The sequence below is a fragment of the Microtus ochrogaster genome, chromosome 19 (genome assembly GCF_000317375.1).
Source record: "Microtus ochrogaster isolate Prairie Vole_2 chromosome 19, MicOch1.0, whole genome shotgun sequence".
NCBI classification, from domain to species: domain Eukaryota; kingdom Metazoa; phylum Chordata; class Mammalia; order Rodentia; family Cricetidae; genus Microtus; species Microtus ochrogaster.
Window position 1 is genome coordinate 45308457 of NC_022021.1, and position 26191 is coordinate 45334647.

A 26191-nucleotide genomic window follows, 5' to 3' on the forward strand; every position below is an offset into this window, starting at 1 on the left:
TGCTCAGCTTCAAAGCAAACCTAACACAAGCGTCGTCATTCTGCAACTTTATTTCATTTTGAAAGAAGTTGGGAGCAATCGTGCCCCACACGGTTCGGGATAGAGACTGGTGCTTCAGGCGCCTGGAAGCCACAAAGGAAAATATATTTGAGAGAAAGTATCAGCAGCAACGGCTTGCTCTTTGTCACCTCTGAACTTTCATCTGTAGTCTTTATTAGAAATGGCCCGTAGGCGGGTGAGGTGATCATCAGGGAAGGCAATGGTGGGACCCACTTTGCAGGGAACTCAAGGTGATTCTTCGATCTAAACTAGTCTCACCACACACCAACTTCATGACCTCAGAACATGGAAGTTATCGTTTGCCAGCTAGAAGTGTTCAAAGGACCTTGATTCTGCAAACATGATTCTGTCATTTTCCTCACATGTGACACGGAGGGGAAAATGAATTATGTCTTTCTACAAATGAATTTTTTCCATTGCACTAAATTCATTTATATAATTGATGATGTTTACTTCAGGTAATCCCTAATCCTCAATAGGAGATTATCTGAGGCACAGGCCTGACCCTTGATCATTTAGTGAATAGCTGAGCTTTTGGGGTTTGGGGGTTTTGTTTTTTTAAACAAAAACCTTATAGCTCTTTTTTTTTTTTTTTTTTTTTTTTGCTTTTTCGAGACAGGGTTTTTCTGTGGTTTTGGAGCCTGTCCTGGAACTACCTCTTGTAGACCAGGCTGGTCTCGAACTCAGAGATCCGCCTGCCTCTGCCTCCCAAGTGCTGGGATTAAAGGTGTGCGCCACCATCGCCCGGCTGATAGCTCTTCTTAAGGGAAGGAATCAAGCACACAAACCATGCAATTACATAGAATCCCGGGGCAGAGAAAGGAAAGTATGCATTTAAGGAAACAAAATCCAGACCAGGTTCCTCTGGGGATGTCTGCACTCTGTGTTCAGTCTCTCCTGCTAATGCGTTTTCACTATTTGAAAGAAATCAAGGAAGCCACCGAAGTGATTAATGCTTTTTGTCTGCCCCAAAGGAATATGATTTTTCTTCCTGCGATTTTTCTATTGTAATAACAATAATAATAACGTTTCTTCTCTTTTCTATGACATCATAAAACTGAAACACTTTAGAAAGGGTTGAACCAAAGGGTGAGTGTATGGTAATGTGGCGTTAGTCAGTGTTTTACCTATTATTGTAGAGGAACAGACAAATCCCCAAAATGAGCAAAAGCAGGGACCCCATCTTCTCTTTGCAGCGATTGCCTTGGGCCACTTCCATCCGGCTCCATCCCCTGCAAGGCCTTAGTCAAGGCGTTAGTCTTCTGAACTGCCTGTGAACACCAACAATGATACATTTCTCTAGTGGTTAGTGTGACGTGAGTTCTGCAGAATCAGCCTTCAACTTCAGAGTTTCTACACCGCAACCCCTTATTCTCACCTGTGTTCTGTGTAGGCTGGCAGAAGTGTCCGTCCTTACGGACCCATCTGAATACAGGACTTAACCTGGTAGAACGTTCAGAGAACCCACGCCTGCCCTTCCATGCTTGGGCAGGAAATGTCACCCTCCTCTTCTTCCCTCGAGGCTTTGTGTAACCCCATCTGCAAATAACGGACTAGGGTAATGTGCATCTCAGTGTCCTACAGGGGGAGAACAGGACACAGACGACCCCAAGGGACGGGTCACTCACTTGCACTGCTTTAGACATGGGGAAGCTTAAGACGCACCCATCCTCCACACCCCAGTGAGGGACCTTGAGCTATGGATGAGAGGTTGGCTTTGTGTTCTGCAAGTCAGTTCGAAGCCTTGATGAGACTCTTAGTTGCTATGTAGTCACAATCCTTAACATCACTAAGTTCTTCTGTTAAAAGGAAGACAAACATTGGTGAGTGTTGAGAAAAGGACCTGCTGTATATGTGGTCTTAGTACCAAATACATGAATTCCTTTGGCCTGCAATAGTATGAAGATAGTAGCAATCCTCCCATTGTATCAGGGGGAAAGTAATATTAGAGCCCTCAGAGGCTACCATGACAATTACCACATCTTCCTGGCTTCAAAACAGCACAAATTTATTCTCACAGTTTTGGACACCAAAAGTTTGAAGCCACTATGTCGGCTGAGTGACAGGCCTCACAAGACAGAATAGGACATTCCTCCCCCGAAAACCTCTTCCTGATTGTGTGGTTTCCCCTGACCTGTGTCTGAGTCACCCCAGTCTTCACCCCCATCTTCATCTGACAATTCTTATGTCTCTCTGGGTCCTCTTCAATCTTTTATAAGGATCTCATGTTTAAGTCCCTCCTGTACAAGATCTGACTTAAGACAGTGAACTGATAAGCGATCCTCAAAGCCCTGTCTTAGCTTGCCATGCACAAGTTCCAAGACTTTGATGTTGAGTTTATTTTGGTGGAAAGCCACTATTCATCCCACTAGAGTGTGCGAATGTTTTCTATTCTTGTGTAAACTGATGGCATTACACCTAGAAGGTTATACCACCTTCAAAGTCTGTCCAGCCTTAAGATGCAGAGTAACAAAGCTTGGATCAGCACTAAACTGATCACGAATTTCTTACTTAGTGATTCTAGCATTCAGAGCACATTAGGACTGTTGAACCTTAATGTTTACAGCAGACACTCAGCCGAGCCTATATATTTTCTGAGTTTTTAGGTTTCTGATGGGGATTCACCTATACATTTAAGAAGTGCCACAGATGATTATGACACAAATAATAGGCACTTAGAGTCACTCAGAATCAAAATGCTCAAATACTAGTACAGTTTGGGGAAAATGTCCAGTGAATTGATGTGTAATATTAGAATCATGACAGCAGATGCTCAATAAATAGCATTCTTAAGGGTTTAGTGTGGCCATGATGGCTGTGGTTAAGGCGTACCATGGTGATTCTTGAAGCTTTTATGTAGAGCAGCCTTATAGTCTATGATACCTACTAAGGAGCCTGCCCTTCTGGTCATTTCAGAAAATATTGACTTGTGTGTTACATTCCTATGGTAAGGGTGGAACTGTGTAGCTATAAATAGCTTTTGTATGATTCTCTGTCTCTTTAATGCGTGTAAGGGTTTCATGGGAATGAATTTGTAGTTACCCTTTTATGTGTCAGATTTGCCTTTAGCACGTAGCATTGTTAAAGTCTTTCCCATTTTGCTAATATGAGTTGGTTCAGGAGCAAGGCATGCTGTAATAGTCATTCATTTCTTAAGGGACCATTTTTGTTCTCATTTACATCCATCACGGCTTTTCTGAGTGCTGACTTCTACCAGAACTCCCCTTTCCCACATAAACGTATTCAGAAGCTGCCTCTAAGGTACAAATTAAGGGTCTAAAATTCACTTACTGTTAAGGGACTGATGAGCCATTCATAGAAACTGCTTGATCAAGACAAAGATCTGGTGAGATGCCTGAAGAAAATCATTTTCAAAATGGTATCTGTCACTGATGGCCTTGTTCCTCCTCGGTTATTGACAGGACATGATAGTACCGTTAGAATAATGTACAATGGAAATTGTTCATGACCAGAAATTTCAAGTGTATTTACCTATGTTGTAGTTAATAAGTGATGCAAAATAAATCAGTCATGTCTGCAGGCCTACTCTGAAATGTCACTTGCATATCATAGATAAATGATAGATAGGTAGATAGATAGATAGATAGATAGATAGATAGATAGATAGATAGATAGATAGATAGGCACTCCTAGCTGTTAGGAGAAAAGGTTCATAATGTGTGTTCAGTTGGTGGTAATATGTTATTATTTTTAAGCCACATTATTTAAGCCACAATCATCAACTGGAAAGAAGGATTCATAGGAAATGTTGAGATAAAGGCAAAAAGCTATTTTATTTTGTTTTTAATTAAAAGAGGATATATATTTCTTTATTTGGCTACATTACAGTGTCTAATACCATGCAGACTTATATTTCAAAATAACTAAAAATGAATAAAACTGAATTATCCATAAGCTATTGCTTAATGGATTGGATTTGTGAAAAAAAATGAGCTACCTTTATGAAAATTACTGAATAATGTCCATGTATCACATGGTATTACCTGTGAATCAAAAACGGATATATGTCATTATCCTTTAATGCATTATTAAATGCATTAAAATTAAGATTCTATCTCAGTTGGGACCCTTTTCCTTCACGAAGACTTAAAGCAAGTTCCAAGAAGCTGCCTCTTCTGCTCTGAGTTCCCTGTGTATCTTGTGTGTAGAGGCCTTTCTTTGCTACTCTGTTCATTACAGCTCTGAGTTCCCTGTGTGTCTTGTGTGTAGACGCCTTTCTTTGCTACTCTGTTCATTACAGCTGTGTGTTCTCTTTCTTGCAGTTCAGCAGGAGAGCAGTTCCATTGGCAGACACAAGGTAAAGTATGGCCATGTGATGGGATCTTACTTCTTCTAGATGCACCTCTACTGATTCATGTTCTCATCAACTTTAGATTTCTAAAAGTGAATTAGAAAAAGAAGACAGTAGGAATTAAGTAAAGTTATGATAGCTCATGATTTGGGGTGAGGGGCTAACTTCTCTTAATTTTCTGACAACTGAATCTCTCCTCCAAGGGTACACATAATTGATTAGCTTTTCCTTCTCTACTTGGTGTCAAGGCTTGCAAAGACGCTGTCTGTTAGATGTAGTATTTGATTGTTCAATAATAACCTACAGTAGTGCTTCTCAGCCTTCCTACTCCTGAGACCCTTTAATACAGTCCCTCATGTTTTGATGACCCGAAACCAAAAAAGTATTTAATGGATACTTCATAACTGTAGTTTGCTTCTATTGTGTATTGTGGCGTAACATCTGAGGTGCAGGTGCATGCAACCCCTGTGAAAGTGCCCTTTGATTCCCCCAAAGGGATCGTGGCCCACAGGTTGAGAGCTACTGACTTGGAGCTTTAGCATTACCCTATCGTGTTGACCACTTTCTGTCTCCTTTCAGATGGACAGAAAGACATCGAAGATGAGCTTACAACAGGCCTGGAGCTGGTGGACTCCTGCATCCGCTCTCTGCAGGAGTCAGGAATACTGGACCCACAGGATTACTCCACAGGTGAAAGTAGGTTGAACAGAAGCCCCCTCTGGGTGTCGTGTCTTGGCATCTCTTTTTTTCTTAAGGCGGTCTCATGGGGCTCAGACTGTCTTCTCACTCACCATGTGTGGAGTCAAAGAGGACCTTGAACCTCTGATCCTAACTCCTCCATCTCTGAGATGCTGGGATTACAGGCATGTGTCTCCACACACTGCAATGGAAAGTTCATACTCGGCAGGCTCTCTACAAACTGAGCTACATTCCCGGCCTCGGCAACCCCATAAAAGGGAACTAAATTAAATAAGAGTGCTGTGATTTCTTAAAACATAACATCATTGCAGATTATGCTAGTTGCTTATTGTTGCTGTGATAAAACACCACTACAGAAGCCAGACAGCGGTGGCACATGTCTTTAATCCCAGCACTCAGAAGGCAGAAGCAGGCAGATCTCTATGAGTTCAAGGCCGGCCTGGTCTACAAGAACGAGTTCCAGGACAGCTAGGACTGTTACACAGAGAAACCCTGTCTCAGAACACACAAAACAAAAACAAACAAACAAAAAAAAAACCCACCCTGACCAAGACAACATGTGGAAGAAAGACTTTGTTTTGGTTTACGGTTGTGGACTGGTGGTTTATATTGACAGGAAAGGCATGGCAGCAGGCAGGCTTAGTGGGGAGCTTTCCCATCTCATTTTGCATCACACCAGGAAACAGAGAACCAAATGGAAGTGGGACAGGGTGTATTCTCTCAAGCCCTGCCCCAGTGATGTAATTCCTCCTAGAAGTCTCCCTGTCCTTAGCCTCCCCTAACAGCGCCACCAACTAGGAAACAAATGCCAGATATAGAGACATTTCTTATTCAAACTGCCCCTTGAGCCATATGTAATAAAACCTTTATAATATCTTTATCTTTCTTCTCTCTCAACAATTCCCCCATCACCAGTTAGGTTACAAAGTCTCCAAGTGAGCAGCTCGATCTAAGTTTCTTACCAAAGTTTCCACTTCTAGACAAACATAGTTTATGAACATATATGTTTTTATTTGTTTAACAAACACAATGACTGCATTAAAGTCAACTATCACAGGTATGGATGATTGCTGGCAGAGATCGTCGTGACCCCACTGTATAACAAAATAGGCTTTCCCTGTAATATAACCAATTTTAACTACTCTGTGCTATGCCAAAGCAATCGGCAACAACTTCACATTTCTATATTTAAATTGCATTATTTCTATAGTATTTAAGGATTTACTCATTATTAGGTAATGTTTTACACCTAGAAAGGTTGAAGCTTAGAAATAAAGACTGCAGATACTAGAATGAGCCCTTTCCTAATAAAGTTCTGTGGACTTATTTCAACAAAATTTCACAAATGACAATATCACACTATTAAAACACACATCTTTGTACTACAATCATTTAAAAATCAATAAAGCTTTTTAAAATATTAAATTTTCTTGACTGCACATCAAGGTTGGTCATAAAAAAAGAAATACATAAGAGTAAGATGCCATCGTTGTTTTTAAAATATTTTAATTTACATACTAATTTCTCTATAGTATTATTTCTCTATAGTTTATGTAATACCACGGTTATTCTAGATAGGCATTGTGCTTACCCAGACACCAGACATACTCATAGCTAAATTCCTGATTTATATTCATAGAATAGAATGCAGAGTTAGCATTATGCTTGGCATTATACTTGGTCTCTATATCGATATTTTAAAATGTACTGTTGTCATCGCTTTTAATGGAGTTATGGTATCAAATTGTGTTTAACTAATATTTCAAATGCATGCACACACCTCATTACAGAGGAAACAACATACAGCCCAGCATGGCTTCTTGCTGAGGGGTGCATGAAAGTAGATGTCTCTTTTTCATACAATAGAGTAGCATATTTGATTATTAGTAATGGAAAAAAGTTATCCCTTAATAGGTAGAAGGTAGGGAAAAGATGAATAAATGGAGAAAAATCAGAGACAAGCAAATTAAAAGACAAGATTTAACTTCATTATATCAACCTCACTCTTTCTATGAGCACATTGAAATATCTCCTGGAAATATCAATAATACAGGCATGCAATTAACAAAAATAAAATTGTTATATTATCTTTACATGAAACAAGATCAAGGGAATAGATAGAAATTCAAAGACTAGGCACAACTATGCCAGCAACTGCAGTGAAAGCAGAGTTAAATGAAGCAAACTGTAAGACAGAATAGAAACTAATACTAAGGACATAGTCAGGATTTTCAAGGGGCAGTGAAGGATCCAAGCTGTGTTCACGGATAAAGGCGTGACAAACAGAAGACCCTAAAGGAAAAGAACGGAACAGCTCAGAGTCTGGAAGTTAAGACAGAAATTCAAAACTAATGATAAGTCCTGAAAGCATACACACAGATAACATTATACAGACCGTTACATTTTGGAATACACACGTGCGCGCACACACAAGCACACACACACGCGCGCACACACACTCACACACACTCACACACACATGCACACACATGCACACGCACATGCACACACACACATGCGCACACACACACGCACACACACTCACACACATGAACACACACATGCACATACACACACATGCACACACACATGCACACACATGCACACACATGCGCACACACGCACGCACGCCCACACACACTTACACACATGCACACACATACACATGCACACACACACACATGCCTGTATGGATGTAGTGATAATTAATGAGGAAACAGGCCATGGGTTTGAATGATCAAGGAGAGGTACATGGGAGGGAGACTGGAGGGAGGAGAGGGAAAGGGTAAATGATGTCATTGTAATCTCCAAAATAAAAGCAATAAGTAAAAAGTAGTAATTCGACCTGTTCCATGCACATTTAGATAGGATGCTAAAAGGAAAAGTAAGCCTTCCCGTTGATAAGTAGAGAGGTTCCATTGGCAGACTGCTTATGAATTTTGACATGAAGGATCAGAGAGAAAATAAAGACATCAAATAAAAAGTTCACATTCACTGATAATAATTAACAAAATTTAAAATCATAAAATTATAATATAGGGAATCATATATTTGTGTGTGTGTATATACACATACACACACATGCACACACACACACACACACACACACTTCTGGGAAGCATTGACTCCGATGAGAAAGTTATGCACTATTTACAAAACAAAACAAGAATATTTCATGATAAAACTTGTATTTAGTGAAAATATAAACTTTCATCAAAACATATAGGAATGTTGTATTTATTTTTGGAAAATCTTAAGAACAAACAAGGAAAACAACCACTTGGAGAGGCAGCAAGTGTTTTCCTGGGCACGCAGCCTTTGTAGAGGCCTTGAGTTTGTCCCTCAGCAGCATGGCAGGCAGCTCACAGCCACGTCCAACTCCAGCAGCAGGGATCTGCTTCTGCCCTCTGGACTCCAAAGGAACCTTCATGTGCACGTACACATTCTCACTCAGATACATACATAAACATATGAAAGATTCATTTTTCAAAAGCTAAATGGACAACAATGAGAAAGGTGGAAATGGTATAAGAAAAATTGCGTTTAAAAGCAATTTAATTAAGAGACTATTTACAAAGAGGTAGGAAATGGTATAAGAAATCAAATAACAAAGTGAAATAGTTGAAAAGATTAAATATGTATGATATTTTATTGTAATAAGCAACCACACTTACCTTCTCCGTTGAGAGGCTCTCGTAGAGTTAAAGGACATTAAAGGAATGTCTAGTGAACTCTTTTCTTCTCCTGAATTGTGTGCTCAGAGTCATCCAGAGATGGCGTGACCCCTTTACTTCTCTGCCTTACAGGCAGTTAAACACTCCAATTATTGCAGATATATTTTGCCATTGTTCTGTCTTTTAAGGAAGCTTATGTACTTTCTATAATGTACTGAGCAGTCTGATTAAAGATAGCTAAGATTTTCTCCTAAGCTCTGGCATGAAGCTTTAAAGAAAGAAAAAGGAACTAAAGCAAACTGCCCTCTAGCAAGGCAGCTGCTCTTCAGACCTTGGTATGCTTTCTGGGATCCATGCAAGCTCAGTCACATAGTATCTGCATTGCATTGTAGCTGTGAGATTTGTTCATTTTGTTTTGCAAAACAGTAGTTAACTTTTTCAGTACTTAATAGAGTTAGATGGTAAAAATATATTACAACTTATTGGTCCTTTGGAATGTTGATTGCTATCTGGCTGTTTTCTAATTTGGGCTATTAAAATTCTATATGTGTAAGTGCCAGATGATGAAGGCAGCACCTGAACTTTTGTGCCTAGGGATTCTGAGCCACTGCCATGTGGGGAATGTTGTCATTCAGGGAAGAAATTTGTTCTTAACAATTTCAGAAGCACTTTGAGACTAAAAGTCACTGTATAAAATTTAGGGGGAAAAATGAAAATGTTAGACAGAACTATAATCTGGGCTATCAATATATGGCTAATGTCAAGTGCTGAAAGGACCTGAAAATTAAAATGTTAGCCATTCGCTGTACGTCTATCAGTTAGGGATCAGATAGAATAAAGATTCTATTCAAAGGAGTTTAACTAAAAGCAATTTAATTAAGAGATTATTTACAAAAAAAAAAAAATAGGCAAGTTTGAAGGAGCAAACAGCACACGCTGACGCTCCCAGGAGTTAGCAGCAAACTGACAGAAGCTGTCACCACCCCTGGACCTGAAGGAACTTGCTGGAACTGGTAGAGTTAAACAGCAAGAATGCAGTTCCAGTAAAACCTAATCTCCCTGCTGCTTTCCTAGATCCCCCGCCTCCTCTGCCAGGTCCAACAAGTGCTGGGCCTCCTTCTCAATGGAGGGGCGGAAAAGAGTGAGTGTGTGAAGACCCAAGGTTCAGCCAGCACAGCCGTCTACTGTGTAGGGTCAGAGTATCCGCCGTGGATGCTCTTGATCTAGAAGCAGCACATAGATGTGCAGCGCTCTCGGATACATCCGTCTAATTAGCATAAGCACATCAGATTTGGGGAGTCCCTTGTGATTATTCAATCAATGGCTTCATTAGCTAGAATAGCTGTGAACTAGCTAATGCTAAATTGAACCTGGCGTCGTGCCCTTGAGTCTCCTAATCCCTACTCAAAAAGGACTGAAACAACACTAAATATGTCTGAATCAGCCTCGAAAAAATTATTAAACAGAAAGCTGTTTCAATACCTGAGCAAGTGGTTACTTGATCTGTTATATTTGAAGCTTTTGTTGTTTTTCTTCCCAAGGACTGATTAAAAATAAACATTAAACCGTAGTAGATTTGTCTTTCAAAGGCCATGATGAGTAGTAACTGCCCAGCTTCACTAATGTATGGTGTAAGTTGTAAATGTTTTCCAACTCTCTTTGTGAAACACGCTGTCCTGAACAGTATGTAAACCGTGAGCAACCTTTGGCACCCTGCAGTTTCCTCAAGGTGTGTCACCGAGTCAGCAGGGTGGCTTCCGAGATTGTGGCTTTAGTTAAATGAGACAGAACAAGTGATCAACACAAGCGATTTATGGAGGGTGCTAGGAACCACAGCTTCTCAGTGCCCTGCACGGCTTAGCCTGAATGAACATGGATCTAGAACTTCATTTAACTCAAGCATCCTTGGAGATACAGATATCACAGATAAGGGTGATAGTATCTCAGCCAATAAATAATATAAAACACTGTCAGTCAAAATCATAACTAAAGCTGGACCAATACGGGAAGAAAAGGACAGCTTGGGAGAAAATGACATGTAAGTTAACAAGAAATTAAGTTGTCCAATATATTTTACAAGAGTGATTATTTCTTTATTTAGTGTGCTGATGAATTTGAGCTCTACTTTAGTGTGGCTAATTCTGCCATTCATCGGGAAACTCATGGGAGCTCATATATGAAGAATGTTTTAGAAAAATGTATATAATTTTGAGCATTCAAATCCTTGCATAAACATGAAGAATCAATCATGTATAGAATTCCACTGTGAGCAGACAGGACCCAAATAGAATATCTGCAGTGTGGTTGCTGGGGGCCCATTATTCACTGTGGACATCCAGTTTGTCCTCTTAGCTCACGAGAGAACCTTTGAGACATCCAGTTACAAAAATGCTGTAAAAAGCAACACCACATAGCCATATGATTCATAGTATTAAGAATGGGAGGCACTTCTGAAGTGACTTTTCCTAGTTCCAGGAAGGAACACCACCAGCAAAGATAGAATACTAGCAAAAAAAATGAACATATGAATCAAACTCGCTCAGCATGTGGAAGCCATGGTCAAGGGATAGGGGATCGTGTGCTTTCTTTGTTGTCTATCACGGTGGAAATCAAGTCTAGATTCAACAAGATAGAAAGCCTTAGGGTCTACATGGCTGCTTTCTGAACTTTGTCCCATATCTTCTCTCATGGGGAGATACTGGACCCCAGATGCAAACATGGAGATCTCTTAAAGTGTGCTTGGGAATTCTCAGAGGGAGGTGGTCTTTGTTGAGACTTTCGCAGAGAACCCTCAAAGTCAAATGGTCTTCACAATACTCAGAGACCAATTGCCTTTCAATGATTTTTTTTTCTCCCACGTGACAGTTCACAGACATTTTCCTAAGACCACAAGGCATGTACCAGCATCCATACTGTAACAGTAGGAACTATGGGCTTACTACTAGCTCATTCTAAATACTCCAAATACCACAGCGTATAATCCACATCAGTAGAAGCTGTTAAAGGTCCTCTGTTATGTGAGACCAGAAAGTTTGAGAGCTGCTAGAACTGTTAGATGATGTAGCACCAGTATATCTCCATGTGAGAAGACAGATCATAAGAAACAGGGACAAAGTTCACAAGCAGCCTGTAGACCCCAGGGACAGGGGCAAGTCCACCATTGCGAGGTATCACCATGAGCCGGTATGACCCAGACATTGCTGAATTTTTCCAATTCCATTATAAGGCTTTTCTCCTTCATGACTGGACTCCATTAATTTTTTATTTCTTTTCAAGATTTTTGGTACAGAGGGATGAATCTGCCTTCATTGGATTATTAATTTATGAGAATATATTTAGTATTTCCTCCTCATTACACAATAGCAGTACCTAAAGATAAATAAGAAGATAAACCTTTATAAAGAACCACTTGGGAGCCATAATGTGAAATAAAAACACTGGTTACACTCCCAGGCTCTTTAAAATTCTTTACAAAGCATTGCGAACTGAAATTACATCTTTGGCCTTTGTGCTTTTGACAACTATGCTTTCTCAGTCTTCTCTTTCATGTGCAGATCTAAAGGAACAAGCCCTGCATTATCTGAGACCCTTTACCAACTTTGGGTCTATATCTCTGCATTAGTCCAGCTTGCAAAAGCAACAAGACAATGGCATTTGTTGGATTTAAGTCAGTGTGAAGTCTGTGTGTGTGATCCAGGTCATCTGTGCACCATTAACGTTTTAATCATCACATAAATTATTTTCCAAATTGGAATCAGCTGACAAGGACTAGTAGAGATTCTGGATACAGAGACAGAAGTGAAATGCAAATGCCTCTCTGTTCATAGAGCAGGCCTGTCAGCTCTAAGCCTGCTTGTGTAAGAAGCCCCTGGAGTTTTGCCCTCGGGTACATTTTGAGGTGGTGGATGGGTTGGGCTACTATTTCTAGGGAACCTCCTCCCTGGAACTTCTCCAAATGGCAACTCATAAATAAATAACTAATGAAGTTCGAGAGAATATAACCAGTTTAGCACCACCGGGTACATCTTCTAAGTGTCTTGGGAAAGTGATGACAGGTTCTTTTAGAACCCATGAAGAAGAAACCTTTGCAATAGGTAAAAAGGATACATGGTTCATTTTAAACTAAGTCAGTGTTTATATTCTGCAGAACAATTTGTGATTACTATGACCATAATAATCTTACAAATTAGTACCCGTCTTGCCCTTTATTTTGTAATTTGTAATAACACCTTGGTACATAATCACCACTACATGCTCCACTTAGCACTGCCTAGTGTTTGCAATACGCCAGCTGCTACCCCTTTCATTTGGTATCGCGGTAAGTGTTTCCTCTCATTTCAAACAAACCAAAAGAGTTCTTCATTTTCAAGTCATTCTTATGCTTCTCCAAAGATCAAGTAACAAGAATGCAGAAATGAATGCCAATTTCTCCACTGTTACAGAGGTGTGTGAGATTTGGTATAATTATTTTTCATGGCCTTCATAAAAAGTTTTCTAAATTATCTTGTAAAAAGTAAAAGTTTGACTCCAGAATGTATTTCTGGTCTTCCTGAGAAACATAAATTTATCTAACGTTGAGAGTGTGAGGAATCCCCCTTCCTGGAGTGGGCATCATTTGCATGTTTATTTTTCTGCTGATTATCCTAAATTAACAGTCTTATAAAACATTTCTTTGGGCGCCTGTTCAAGGGTTGCTCAATCCTCTTTGGGTTTTTTTTTTCTTAATGTACTTTTAGAGTGGTAAATAATTCTTTGAAATGAACTCTAAACTCTGCCTTTGAAGGTCTACCTGTGTCCTCGGGTTTTCCCACGCCTCTACAGGTGACTTTCACAGCCACACTCCTGCTCTCACATTTTATTTATGTATGATTGAAGCATGTTTTTATAGAAATGACTTGGGAAACTATTAAAGATAAAATATTACATTAGCCAAGTTTCATAGAGCCTGGAGTGTCTTTAAGCTCTACAGATGAAATCCCATCATCTTCTCCAGCGCCAGGACTGAAAAGTAAGGCAAGAAGTCTCCACACGTGGGTCCGACACACACCTTCCCGCCACTCAGCTTTGTGCGAACATGTTTCCTGTCTGCTGGGTTCTTTGCTCCTGTCTCCCTTTCCACCCTGCTGTCCCCCTGCTTCCGCTGTGATTTCCAGACTCATGGCAAAGGACTTTGTCAACACTGAAAGAAGTTCCCATTCTCCATCTCTGCTGGCACTCAGCATCACCCTGCTATCGCTTTAGACTCCTGTGGTTTTTATAAAAGTATCCCGTGCTAACCCACTGTGCCACCGGAGTACCCACGTTCCCATAGTTTCAGCTTCCATCCCATTTTCCAAGACCCTTCCTGGTACAATGCAATACACAGGATGACAATTGAAACTTCTTGGAATTGGGTCTGTGGCGAACTAAAGTAACATGGCAGGACAGGATTAGCTAAAGTAGCATTGCAAGACAGGGTCAGCTAAAGTAGCATGGTAGGACAAGGCTAATATTCCCTGGACAGTTGGCCATGAGGGAAAGATTCATGGAGAAGGTGACATTTAAGCATTTGACATTTGAGAATGTGCTTCGCAGTTAGCAAAGAAAGAAATTTCAGGTTGAGAAAACAAGAACAACTTTCTCATATTGACAAAGATTTTAGCTTTTCAATTCCTGGATGCGACATTAAGTGTCCATTTGTTCTTAATTCTTTTATTGCAGCAGGCCACTTTGCTGAACAATGTATTGGATATTCCCACCCACAGAACAGAAACGTGAAGGGTGTTGAAAGAAAGCTATAAGCACTATGTGAGACAGCCCTGGGACGTGTTTCCAGGAAAACAAATCCCGTTCAGGATTTTATTGCTAGCAGAGTATGACTCTGTGATTGGGCAAGTAGATAGTTAATAATAAGGATGATGATGATTAATAATCATGGTAATGACAGTTAATACTAACAATATCCTATAACAGAAGTCACATAAAATTTTGAGTCAAGAATTTCCATGCTCACATTTGGAGAAGTTACAATATGAAGCAACATAGTAATGCAGGGCCTTGGGTAAGAGCACTGCTGAAGTCAGGCAGCCATGTTTGACAACCATCCCCCTCCATGTCACCATTTAATTAGTAACTTCAGCTGGGGACTCCCGAGTTCCCTCAGTGGCAGAGAGACTGATAGCGCTATTCCTGCTGAAACTGTTTTAAATGTCCATTTGTTAATAGGTGTAAGGTGCTCCGTACAGTTATTGGGACCTAGAAAAGAACACCTGCTATTCCAATGACTACTCCCGCCAATACATCTGGCTGTGGGAGTATGTAAGAGGACTAGCCCACATCTGCTGACTTCTTCTGGGTTGATTTTTTTTTTCCAGTACATACCCCATCATTTTACTTACATTGTTGTGACTTAAACGATGACTTGCAGGCAAAACTTAGGGGACCTCTGGCCTTTCTGTGTTATTGGACACTGTGTAGTTTAATTGGGATTTGGTGTACCTGGAACAGATTTAATATATCTCGAGCAGATGTTCAGCTAAGTCAGATAAGAACTAGAAATTGCAGATACGGCCTCCTTAAAGCTTTGCAAACATATGTACATGGTCAACCACATGTGGTCGTAGATATTCTTAAAGTACCCAGTTAATTTCATGAGAAAATGACTGTGTACCATGGTGTCTGTGTTAATATAACCTGTAAATGGGTCTAAAGCTCTCTGTAAAAAAAAAAAAAATAGCATTCCAGCCTTCGTATTTACTGAGGTTGGGACTCAGAAGTAGAAGTTGACTGGGAAAATAATCTAATCTGAGAAGTGAAGGCTTCGCCTGCTGCAGGGGCCTGTCTGTTTTATAGACTGTTTCATCCTGAAATGCTGACATGTGTGTGAGACATAGTATTGTGGGTTTAAAGAACAGCACTTCCTGAACGAGGAGACAAAAGCCTGAGGGTCAGGGCTCTTTTTCAGCCACTGAGCCTGAGACATCAGCTCCAGTTCTGCCTGTCCCTCTCTGCTCATCTCCTGGGAGCAATGAAAATGTAAAGTCAGCCTCTCTGGAAGGCTGCTGTGTGCTCTTGCAGTCAGTTTCTATGTGTGAGAGCCTACTGCGGTGTTCCCCTCACGTTCAGTAACCCTTGCTCCCTGCATCCCATAGAAGTAGTGGGATTGTAGCCCTTGCTCCCTGCATCCCATAGAAGTAGTGGGATCAACTATGGCAGTTCCTGGAAATTTTTCTCCTCCATCCAGTCAGAATGGGAAGGATTGGTTGGTCAAGGACAAAAAGACTGTGTGAAACACAAACTGACCAGGTCTCCCTGACCTTCAAGGAATGGTCCTTCCCAATTAACTTCTGACCCATGTTCAGGACTCTTCTTTGGTGAGCTCTACAATGACCAGTCTAGATCTTCCAGATCAGTTTTCTAGAAGCACGCATTCAGAGCATGACTCCGGTTTTCTGTAAAGGCAGAAATTGTCAACCTCAGCTGCTTGGAGTTAGAGTGTCTTCTGGTACAGTTATTGGTGCTGAAGACAGCATTTTCATCCGTGCAATTTAAGGCAAAATGTCTTCTGTTTCCCCCACTAAATTCTTCCACATTACCCCATCATCCTCCAACACATACACGCCACGGCCTCAAGAATATTGCCTAAGTTTGTTACTCACCCAAGCAACTCTACATATAAATCCAAAAGTTCTAAAGGGAGAAAAGACATATAATTTAAATGCCTAAACTAAATTATTTAAAAAAATCTTTGGCAATTTTATGTTTTCGGCCTCAATACACCATAACATTAATCAAGTAATGGGAATTTGTATGCAATTTTGATTTCCATTATGAAATAATTTAGGGATATTGTGTGATTTTTTAACCTTTTTTATATTTTCATGTATGCATGTTTTCCAAAATTGAAAGAAAAAAATCTTGCTCATTTGAAGTCAAATGAACAGTGGGAAGAAGGTGTGCAGAGGGCCTGGGCTGTTGTCCTGACTGTTTTGTCCTTGGCAGGTGACATGTCGGTATTGCGATGTGATGATACTGCTCGTTGGGGCAATTATCATTGTCAGAGCACATCTTGGTTTCAGGGCTTGAGATATATTAGCGGGATAATGAGATAGTGAATCCTGGTTTGTTTTCATTGAGTATTGATCAAATACATGACTGATTCTATAAAAAGATGAGCAGGTTTGATTACCCCGTGATGCATTTCTCAGGAGCAGATAAACCATCATTTTAATGGCAATTCATTTTTGAAAAAGAGCATGATGTTACTTATTTGAAAAATCCTATATAAACAGCATTTGTACATTTCTGGGAATAATTGTGTGAAGTCATAGGACACAAAATTATTTAACTTGCTGCTCAGGGAAACGTCACTGAAGTAAAGTCACATACTCTCTTAAAAGGCAAACAGTTAAAATATGTGGGCATTTTTTGCTTTGTGGATTATGTTAAATGATGTGAAATTAATGTTTCTCTCTTAATTCACTCTGTTGAGATTTCAAATTCTGTGTGCACTGTTGTTGTGTCTGCTATGACCTTCCTTGCCCTTGAGGTGCACTGTAGGAGGAAAGTGTGCCCAGTGTAGACTGTTATGTACCCATCTACTCTCCTGAATGAAATAACAAACTAAGACAATGTGAAACTTCCTCTCTCTGGTAGGGAAGAGCCATTGCTCTTCCACCATGCTCTCTCTCCATTACGGTCTTCACTGAGGACCAGGACTAAAGCACTGGGCCAGATCTCTTCACTGCGCTTCCGGTCAAGACCTGTCTCTTCTCCGTAGACCACCACTCCACACAGAGTTTCCTCCTATGCTTCTAAAGATTTCCCAGAACTCTGCCTGCCCATTAACTAGAATGGAGAGACGAGCTCTTTACTCTGCCATGGCTGGCAGCTTCTACCATTGTAATCAGGACAGGGGAGTTCTACTGTCCTGAAGGAAAGAGAATACCTCTCCTCGCAGAGACAGCGTCATCCGGGCAATGAAGCTTGTAATCCCATCAAAATAGATCACCTGGTCTTTTTGCAAGCTGTTGAAAACATAACTGCCCGATACATACTGTTTCCTTGGGATGATGCTGTGTGTTAAAATAAAAAGAGCTGCACTTGTACTTTTGTAAAAACCTTTCATGATAAGGCTGGGAGTAAATGGAAACACAATTTAAAACGGTATCCTTGTGTTTTGCAATCCCAACAGGGAATGCAGGAAGGCAGAGACCTTAAATGGCAAGGGTCATGTGAACCAATACACCTAAAAATAGGCAAGTTAGAGCTGTCAAAGAATAGTCCCTGTCAATCCAGGGTTTCATCTGAAAGAGAATGTCATGTTTAAAGACAAATAAGAACCCTGAAATTTCTCACTTAACAGAAACGATCCTGTTATTTTGAGAAGCAAAGCAAGCGTCAAGGATGTTTCATGACTGTCCTGTAGGCCATATGTTTTATTACTCCGCATGAGTGAAGAACTGGCTTCCTACCATGTTGAAAGAAACACAAAGACATTGGTATCGCCAAATTCTAGCTCCCCTAACACTATCCCTCCACCAGCCATCTCAGCCACACACAGGGGAAGCTGGCAAATACATGCTCGCTTCTCCGTGAAGGTTTAAGCACCCAAAGTGAATATGAAGTTTGAGTTTTAATTTTTTTCCTGAAATAAAATGTGTAAACTCTTCCAAGAATTCAATGCAAGTGAAACACAAGAAAATAAAGCCAAACTGTATGTGCAAAATGTGATGAAATTTTAAGGCCAGGACCTACCCATCCTCCCCTCGTGCCCTGTAATGCACGCCATGTTGACAGCGTCAATCTTAACACCATAACTTTCTCTTTGTTCTCCTGCTGAGCATTTTCTGTGATGGCAGAGATAACTAGTCCACAGGGACTATATGAGACCAGGGTGAATCCTATATCGTATGAACAGCTATTAATATTTTAAGCACTGTCTGCTCTCTGGCACTGTGGTATTACATCATTATTCATACAAAGGAAGCTCTCACTGATCAGAAGGTTTTTGAATGTTTTAACATGCCAGTCATGAAGTGTGAGATATAATTATATTAATGCAATTAAAATGTACAAAAAAGGTGAAGCTTTTTTTTACATTATTTCAAATGTTTCTGATATTGTCTGATCCAAAAATAACTACTTGATTAATTTGCTTCATAAGAAATGTCTCTATGTAGGTCAGGATGAGATCATTTGAAAAATCTACTCCTCTGAGAACTTTTAACACACACACACACATACACACACACACTCATCTCATCTGGAGCTAAATTATATGGTCATTTTAGTTCTCAGAATTCAAAGCGTAGAAGTCATGTGCGTGTGATAATTCTAGGCTACTCTCAATAAATAATACATGTCATTTCTGCTTCACCAAGACTGTCACTGACTGCTCTAAATGACTTTCAACGCAGGACCCAGCCTGCTCTCCCAGAGTGCACTTCAGCTCAATTCCAAACCTGAAGGGTCTTTCCAGTATCCGGCCAGCTACCATAGCAACCAGACCCTGGCCCTGGGTGACACAGCCCCTTCTCAGCTCCCAGCACGCAGCACACAAGCCCGAGCTGCCGCCCAGAGCTTCAGCCAGGTAAGGGTCCTTTGCTCCTTTGTGGGGGTGTGCTCCTGGGGAGCAGTGGCAGAGCCAGGGGCATAAGGAAGTGAGACCCAGAAGGTCTCTGTGAATGTGTTGAACAACTTACAAAAGGTCCTTTGCTGTGAATGAGTTGAAGAAATATCAAACTATGAGTGTGGAGTACTACAGAACGGGCAACATTTTCTTTAGAATATCTGTGAATTGCTAACCTTGTGTCTCTGTTGTATGTATTTAGCTGTATGGATATATAAATGAGCATATAGTTACCAGACTGACATCTGTGTTATCAGTAGATCAGACAGTCTGGATCTCTGAGTTTACCTGGGAAAAAGACAATAGTCTGTATCCTTAAAAAGAAAAAAAAAAGTCATGCACTTATTCTTTGAAGTTAATCCTATCAAGGCCAGTATAAACTCTTAATCAAGTATATGGAAGTAGACTGTAGATAATTGAGATTATCTTAGGAATAGTTACACTTTGTCAAGTTAGATTTTGGAGTATACCCTCAATTGTTTCTTTAAGGCACGAAAGTATTCTTACACTTTCATAAATTCATTATCTGTAGTTAAAGACAACTTGGTTAAAAGCAGCCAGATCTAACACATGGAGTACTTATGCACAGGGGAGCATACATACGCATGCACAGGTACACACACACACACACACACACACATTGTCCTTTGAAAACTTTTATACCAACCTAAAAGAAAATCTCATGTCTGTGTGTGTGTGTGTGTGTGTGTGTGTGTGTGTGTGTGTGTGTATGTGTAAGCAACATTTTTGTTTTTATGATTCGGATGTATTATATATTAAATTATAAATTAAATATAATCATTATATTCTTACATAAATAAAATATTATATATTATATTATTAAATTCTAAATAGTTAATCAATCCACCAGAACTAATATATTCTATAGTTATCTTCTTTAATGAAATTTTGAGCATATTTTCATCTATACAAGACATTCTGAAATTATATGCTTTTGAGCCTAGAATGAAGGACCAGCAGCTTCCAGCTTTTAAATGAGGAGGTTAGTCATCTCTTAGGCACTAACTGAGTACTGCACTTACCAGGACCCCTTTCCAAGTGCTAGGACCCATCACTGGGTTCTCTAGCCCATCTCTTTCACTGACTTGCATTATTCACCCAGGTGTCTTTCCAACAAAGCTTAGAGGTGCTTGAAAGCAGGCTCTCCTTTACGTAGCAGTAGGACCTCGAAGGCCAGTTGGACCCCGCAATGTCTGCAGAGAGATTAGATTACAGTGGCCTCATAGAGCCACTACAGCGATCACGTGTCACTGTGCATTTCATTCCTTAAAGTGAAATCATTCTGATAATTGTATTCAAAAATGACTTCTTTCCTGAAGCCTTGACAGGTGCGGTTTTGTAAATGTTGCAGTCTTATGTGCTGGGCTGTAGCCGAGTAGATAAAAGTGAATTATAAAGCTGCTCATGGACTCGAATGTTTGACTGTCTGCCTCCCGTGAAAGTTGAATATTTGTCGGGACGTCACAGCTGTGTACAGGGCGTCATCCTGGTTGTGGTGTGAAGACGCCAGTGAGTGAGAGTGCTCAGATGTAGCTGTAGCAGGAGCCCAGTGCTGTGGTGTAGAGAGACAGATGCTGTGGTGTAGACAGACGGGATCAAGAAGTCCTGATGGACTGTGAACTTTCCCCAGCAGAGCTGAGATGGGAGCTGAACAGCTCAACCCTAAGAAGCTTGCTGGTTATTGGTGCTGTCTACGAGCAGCTGCTTTGCTGGATAGCCCAGAAGGCCTGTAATTTGAAAGTAATAGCGTACAAATGCTGAACCAGAAAACTAGCCATTTTACCAAACCATTAGGGTTCCAGCCAGACCCCGTTTCAGAAATTTCTCATTCAGATCCATTGGTTTTCCAAAGCCCCTGTGATATTTTCTGGTCAATATTCGCAACGGTGTTACATCGCTCCTTCAAGCAGGATTAATTGTTTGAATGTCCGGGAGTTAAGAAGTGCTGCAAGGGAGAGTAAGCCAAACCGTGGCTAATGGATGGTCAGTAATCAACAGTAAACATGTTTACCCATTCTCTCTACAAATGTAAGTTCTGAAGTGATGTGAATTGTTTCGGTCTTGCTTGAGGATCCTGCCCCACTGTAACTGTGAAGCAGTGTCATCGGTGTTTAAGATTCCAGTTTCAACTTTTAGAAAGATTCTAGTTTCTCCAGCCTCCTAAGAGTTTGTGGAACGGCCATTGCTAATTCTGCAGTAGGCCTTGGGGATGGATCCTGTCCGTGTTGTGCCCTCTCAGAGCCCCGACAGTCAAAGGAATCACTGTCAGACAGCTCCTCTCTGTTACTGCCTTGACTTTCTTCAGATGCTACAGTGAATTCACGCAGTTGATTGTAGAACAGCAGATATGCAGCCCACCCGGCAAATGTCACATCCAGGAAGTGATGTAGCCTATTTTACCTCCAGCTCTCTCTCCTCCATCCCGGAGGCTCTGCTCATCCAAGTTGCCCACTTACGGTTTTCCAGCAGGCTTTGTGGATTGCTGCCCCTATCTGCTTGCTTCTTCTCAGCCAATGTTGGCTCTGATAAGCAGTCTGAGCTTCCCTCCCATTTACTTAATCTATGACCCTGTTATTCATCGATTCTTCAAGACATTTATTCTATGCTACTGTATATCACGAGTCTGTGTTCTTTGGATGGTGAAGTATAGAAAATAGACATGGTTCAGGTCCTCAGGGACCCTTTACTCTAGCAGTATGCATGAAAACAAGGCAATCAACACTTCAAATAAGCACCGTGCGTAGTATATATCTTATATTAGAAGGTGATGGTCACAGAGGGAAGGAAATGGACACAGAATAGGGTAATATTCAGAGAGGAAAATAAAACACTATAGAATTTCGTGGAGGAGACATTTAGGTAAGGGCACACAGGAGAGATACATGGGGGATGGTGAGTGTAATGGCCTCCGGGTGGAGTTGTCTGGCATATCAATAAAACAACATGTAGGTGGGGCAGCCAGAACAGGATGCACAGACTTGCAAAGTGTCAGGGGACTTAGTGGATCCTCGGTAGAGGTCATCTTAGAGTAGGTGCCTGAGCCGAGCATGACAATATGTATCAAGGGACAGTCCTGTCATATATTGTTGCATTAAAGGGCCCCCATTAGTGTGATTCCATGCTAGAGTTTTGCCTACTGTAATTAATGTCTACGTCCTCCATAACTGGCCTAAGGCCCACAAAATTCCACCAGGTTCTTCCCGCGTCAGGGAGATTCATCGTATTGATACCACACCAACTTCTGAGTAGGTTGGAGAACAAGGAGTTCGCCTCTACGTATTGATACCAACCAGCTTCTGAGTAGGTTGGAGAAGGAGTTAGCTAGCCTCTATGTTTTGCTCACTTCCATGCATGCAACATTTTCTGTGCCCTACTTGAGATGCTGTACATTCAGCCTATAAAAGAACCACTCTGAAAATGATTTTTCTCACATCTAAACATAAAGTACAATCATCCAGCAAGTCACTCCTAAAAGAAACAAAATAAATGGAAATATGAAATTACATATCTGAGGACATAACCCTGGAAAAGTAGTATCGGGGCTGAGAGATTTTTTTTTTCCTTTTAAAGCCATTCACATGTTTCCAGGGAGGACTGGAATAGCCGTGGTGATTCCAGGGAAGTGGCCTGCAGGAAGCTGAGAGCCATATGGCAGGTTTCTAAGATGACCCCAAACAGTAGTGGACATTCTAGAAGAGCAACAAGCTTTTCCATAGAACAAAATTCCTCATTTCTTTTCAATGTGGCCTGTCTGTTTAATGTTTTTTTTTTTAAATTTATTTATTTAATTAAGGATTTCTGCCTCCTCCCCGCCACCGCCTCCCATTTCCCTCCCCCTCCCCCGATCAAGTCCCTCTCCCTCATCAGCTTGAAGAGCAATCAGGGTTCCCTGACCTGTGGGAAGTCCAAGGACCGCCCACCTCCATCCAGGTTTAGTAAGTTGAGCATCCAAACTGCCTAGGCTCCCCCAAAGCCAGTATGTGCAGTAGGATCAAAAACCCATTGCCATTGTTCTTGAGTTCTCAGGAGACAGAGACAGAGACCCACATTGGAGCACCGGACAGAAATCTCAAGGTCCAAATCAGGAGCAGAAGGAGGGGGAGCACGAGCAAGGAACTCAGGACCGTGAGGGGTACACCCACACACTGAGACAATGGGGATGTTCTTTCGGGAATTCACCAAGACCAGCTAGCCTGGGTCTGAAAAAGCATGGGATAAAACCAGACTTACATAGCGGACAATGAGGACTACTGAGAACTGTCTGTTTAATGTTACACTGACTTCATGTTTTTAAAGTCCCTGTGTATGCTATATCATAATCATCGATATGCCGATATTCAGGTCTCCCAGAGGCAGATGAGTACATTGTTGGAACACTGGCCAGTAGGTGGCTACTTTATTAGTGATGGTAGGGTAGGCCCTAAATTCCCCTAGGGTGCGGAGGAGAAGACAGTTCCTACCAATGAGGCATTGTCTTCATCTCAGCATGGGAAAGGCCATTCATACTTGCTTAGTTATAATATAAATTATCTTGAAGTAATACTTTGATAGACAAGTTACCAGTACATTTAGCAAACACAGCCTTGTGTCGAATGCAAAGACTGCATCCAGCATGCAACCTTTAGAGGAGAAAGCATGTTGTTTTATGCATTTTCCTTGGCTTATCTGTGGGCTCTGGCAGGAGGGTTTTGCTTTGATTTTTGGTTTTGACTTTTTTTCCTGATAGTCTTAAAATATTTGCTTCTTGTAAATCTGCGTTTCTTGCATGACTTTCAAATCTTCTCGCCTGTTTTCCCTTTCTAGCATAAATATGTTTAATCTGGCTTTGACAATGGAAGTGTTTTTGTATTGCAGGGAGTGTATATCTGTGTTCCAAGCGAATATTTCCTTTTCTGTGCAAATATTTAGATTATTAGAATTGTCCTGATGGAGCTTTGTGCTGAAGTGAAAGTCTCATGTGATAAATTTTTGCCAGTGTTCATGTAGACTTTGAAAAGACATGCCACTAAGATACCCTGCCTATATATTATTTATGATAAATATTTTATGGGATCTTTATGTCATTGTTTCATGTTTCTTCTCCACTTTTATTTCTATTGGGGCTTATGGAAATGGTTATATATAAAATGCTTATTAGAATATTTATGAGCTAATGAACCTATCAAATTTTTATTAAAGGGAGGATAAAAGACAGGAAAAGCAAGTATCTGAGGAACCAAGTAGCGCCCTATTTGTTCTAATGACATCTTTAAATCCTAAGGATTTAAGACTGGAGAGTTTGGATACTCGGGAGTACCTCCTGTCTGCATTGCTAGGATTGCTAGGGGCCCATTGGCTGGGGGAGGCAGGGGGAATCTCTCAGTATCTCTGATGTGTCCTCTCAATCTCTCTCCTCTCCCACACCTTTTAGTTAGTTATTTGTTTGTTTGTTTGTTTATATATTTTAGAACTTCTTTATTGAATCTTTGGGGGTTTCACATCATGCACCCCAATTCTGTCCACCTCCCAGTCCACTCATAGCCCCCATCATCCCTGTTGCATCCCCCATCCATGAAAGAAAACAAGACGAATTAAGCAAGCAAGCAAGCAAGCAACAGCAACAAAATAACCCATACAAACAAACAAACAAAAAAACCGATAAACCGTAACAGAACAGAAAACCACACCCGAACCAGCAAAATCTCTGCTTATCCTCCTCCTCTCTTGCGTCTCCATCACCTCCTCACCCGTCCTGATGCCACTGGAGGCTTTGGTGTGTCATATGATATATCACTTTGTCCCATCAGCTTGACTGTCAACTGCTCCCTTCTTTTTTATCAATTAAAATTTTACCTTTATTTTTACATCCTTACCACAGCTTCCCCTCTTATCCCCTACTCTATCCCCCAACCATCCCTTTAACTTCCTCCTCAATCCACACCCCCCACCTCTGTTCAGAAAGGGGCAGGCCTCCCATGGGTGTCAACAAAGCATGGTATATCAAGTGTACCCGTATTAAGGCTGAACAAGGCATCCCAGCATTAGCAACAGGTTCCCAGAAGCCAGCCAAAGCAAGGCCTTCTTCTTGCTCGTTCCCCTCTTCCCTCTGTCCTCACCCACTTCCTGCTCCCTTCCTCCTCCATTCACTGCTTTCCAAATTTACTTGGGTGAGAAGTAAGCACTGTAGCAATGAGGGTGGTCTCCATGGTGATCCACAGGTAGTATTTGGTCTTGTGGCATTTTAACTCAAGGGGGAAAAATAACTATCTTCATTTTTTCAATAAAGTTGAATTTGTCAGTGAGATGCTGCCCTCAATTTTACTAGCCCTTCATTTTCCACTTATGGTACCCACCGTGGCAGCTAATGCCTTCGGGGACAACGCGGGCCCTGTACCTAGAAGCTGTCTCTTTTCTTTATGTTGTTTATCAGTTTTTATCAAAGCCAGGACCCTTGAGAGAATCTCTAGACAAGCATCACAGCGTTTTATTTGACTGTTCCCAAAATCAAATCTTTCTTACAGTACCAAGATTTTTCTTCTTTGAATTTATAGACAGACCACTGCAGAGGAAAAGGTATTGTATTCCTATGGACAATGGTTGTAATGCAGAAGCCAGTTTTTTTTTTTTTTTGTTTGTTTGTTTTACAATCCAGAGAGTAAATTCAGAGAACATATTTGGGGATGTAAATTTATCCTCGTAGTTACATTTCATATAATGCATCAATAAAGCCATTTGCATTTTTAGAGTTGGTGATTTTTCTCATTTGAGAGGTTGGAGAGCCGATGACTTTGTCCATGCTTGTGTGAACTCCTGACCACTAGACAAATGGCTCCTGAG

The 26191-nt window shown here is 40.8% G+C and overlaps 1 protein-coding gene across 3 annotated transcripts in view; it reads left to right on the forward strand.

Annotated features, from left to right (window-relative positions):
* Window positions 1-26191, forward strand: part of Ctnnd2 (catenin delta 2) — a 755848-nt gene that overhangs the window by 400651 nt on the left and 329006 nt on the right. For all 3 annotated transcript variants that reach the window (XM_005356666.3, XM_026783687.1, XM_026783688.1), the window contains 3 exons: window positions 4344-4378; window positions 4952-5068; window positions 19143-19315. In XM_005356666.3, the coding sequence (XP_005356723.1) occupies window positions 4344-4378; window positions 4952-5068; window positions 19143-19315 (325 nt within the window). The remainder of the gene's footprint in view (window positions 1-4343; window positions 4379-4951; window positions 5069-19142; window positions 19316-26191) is intronic.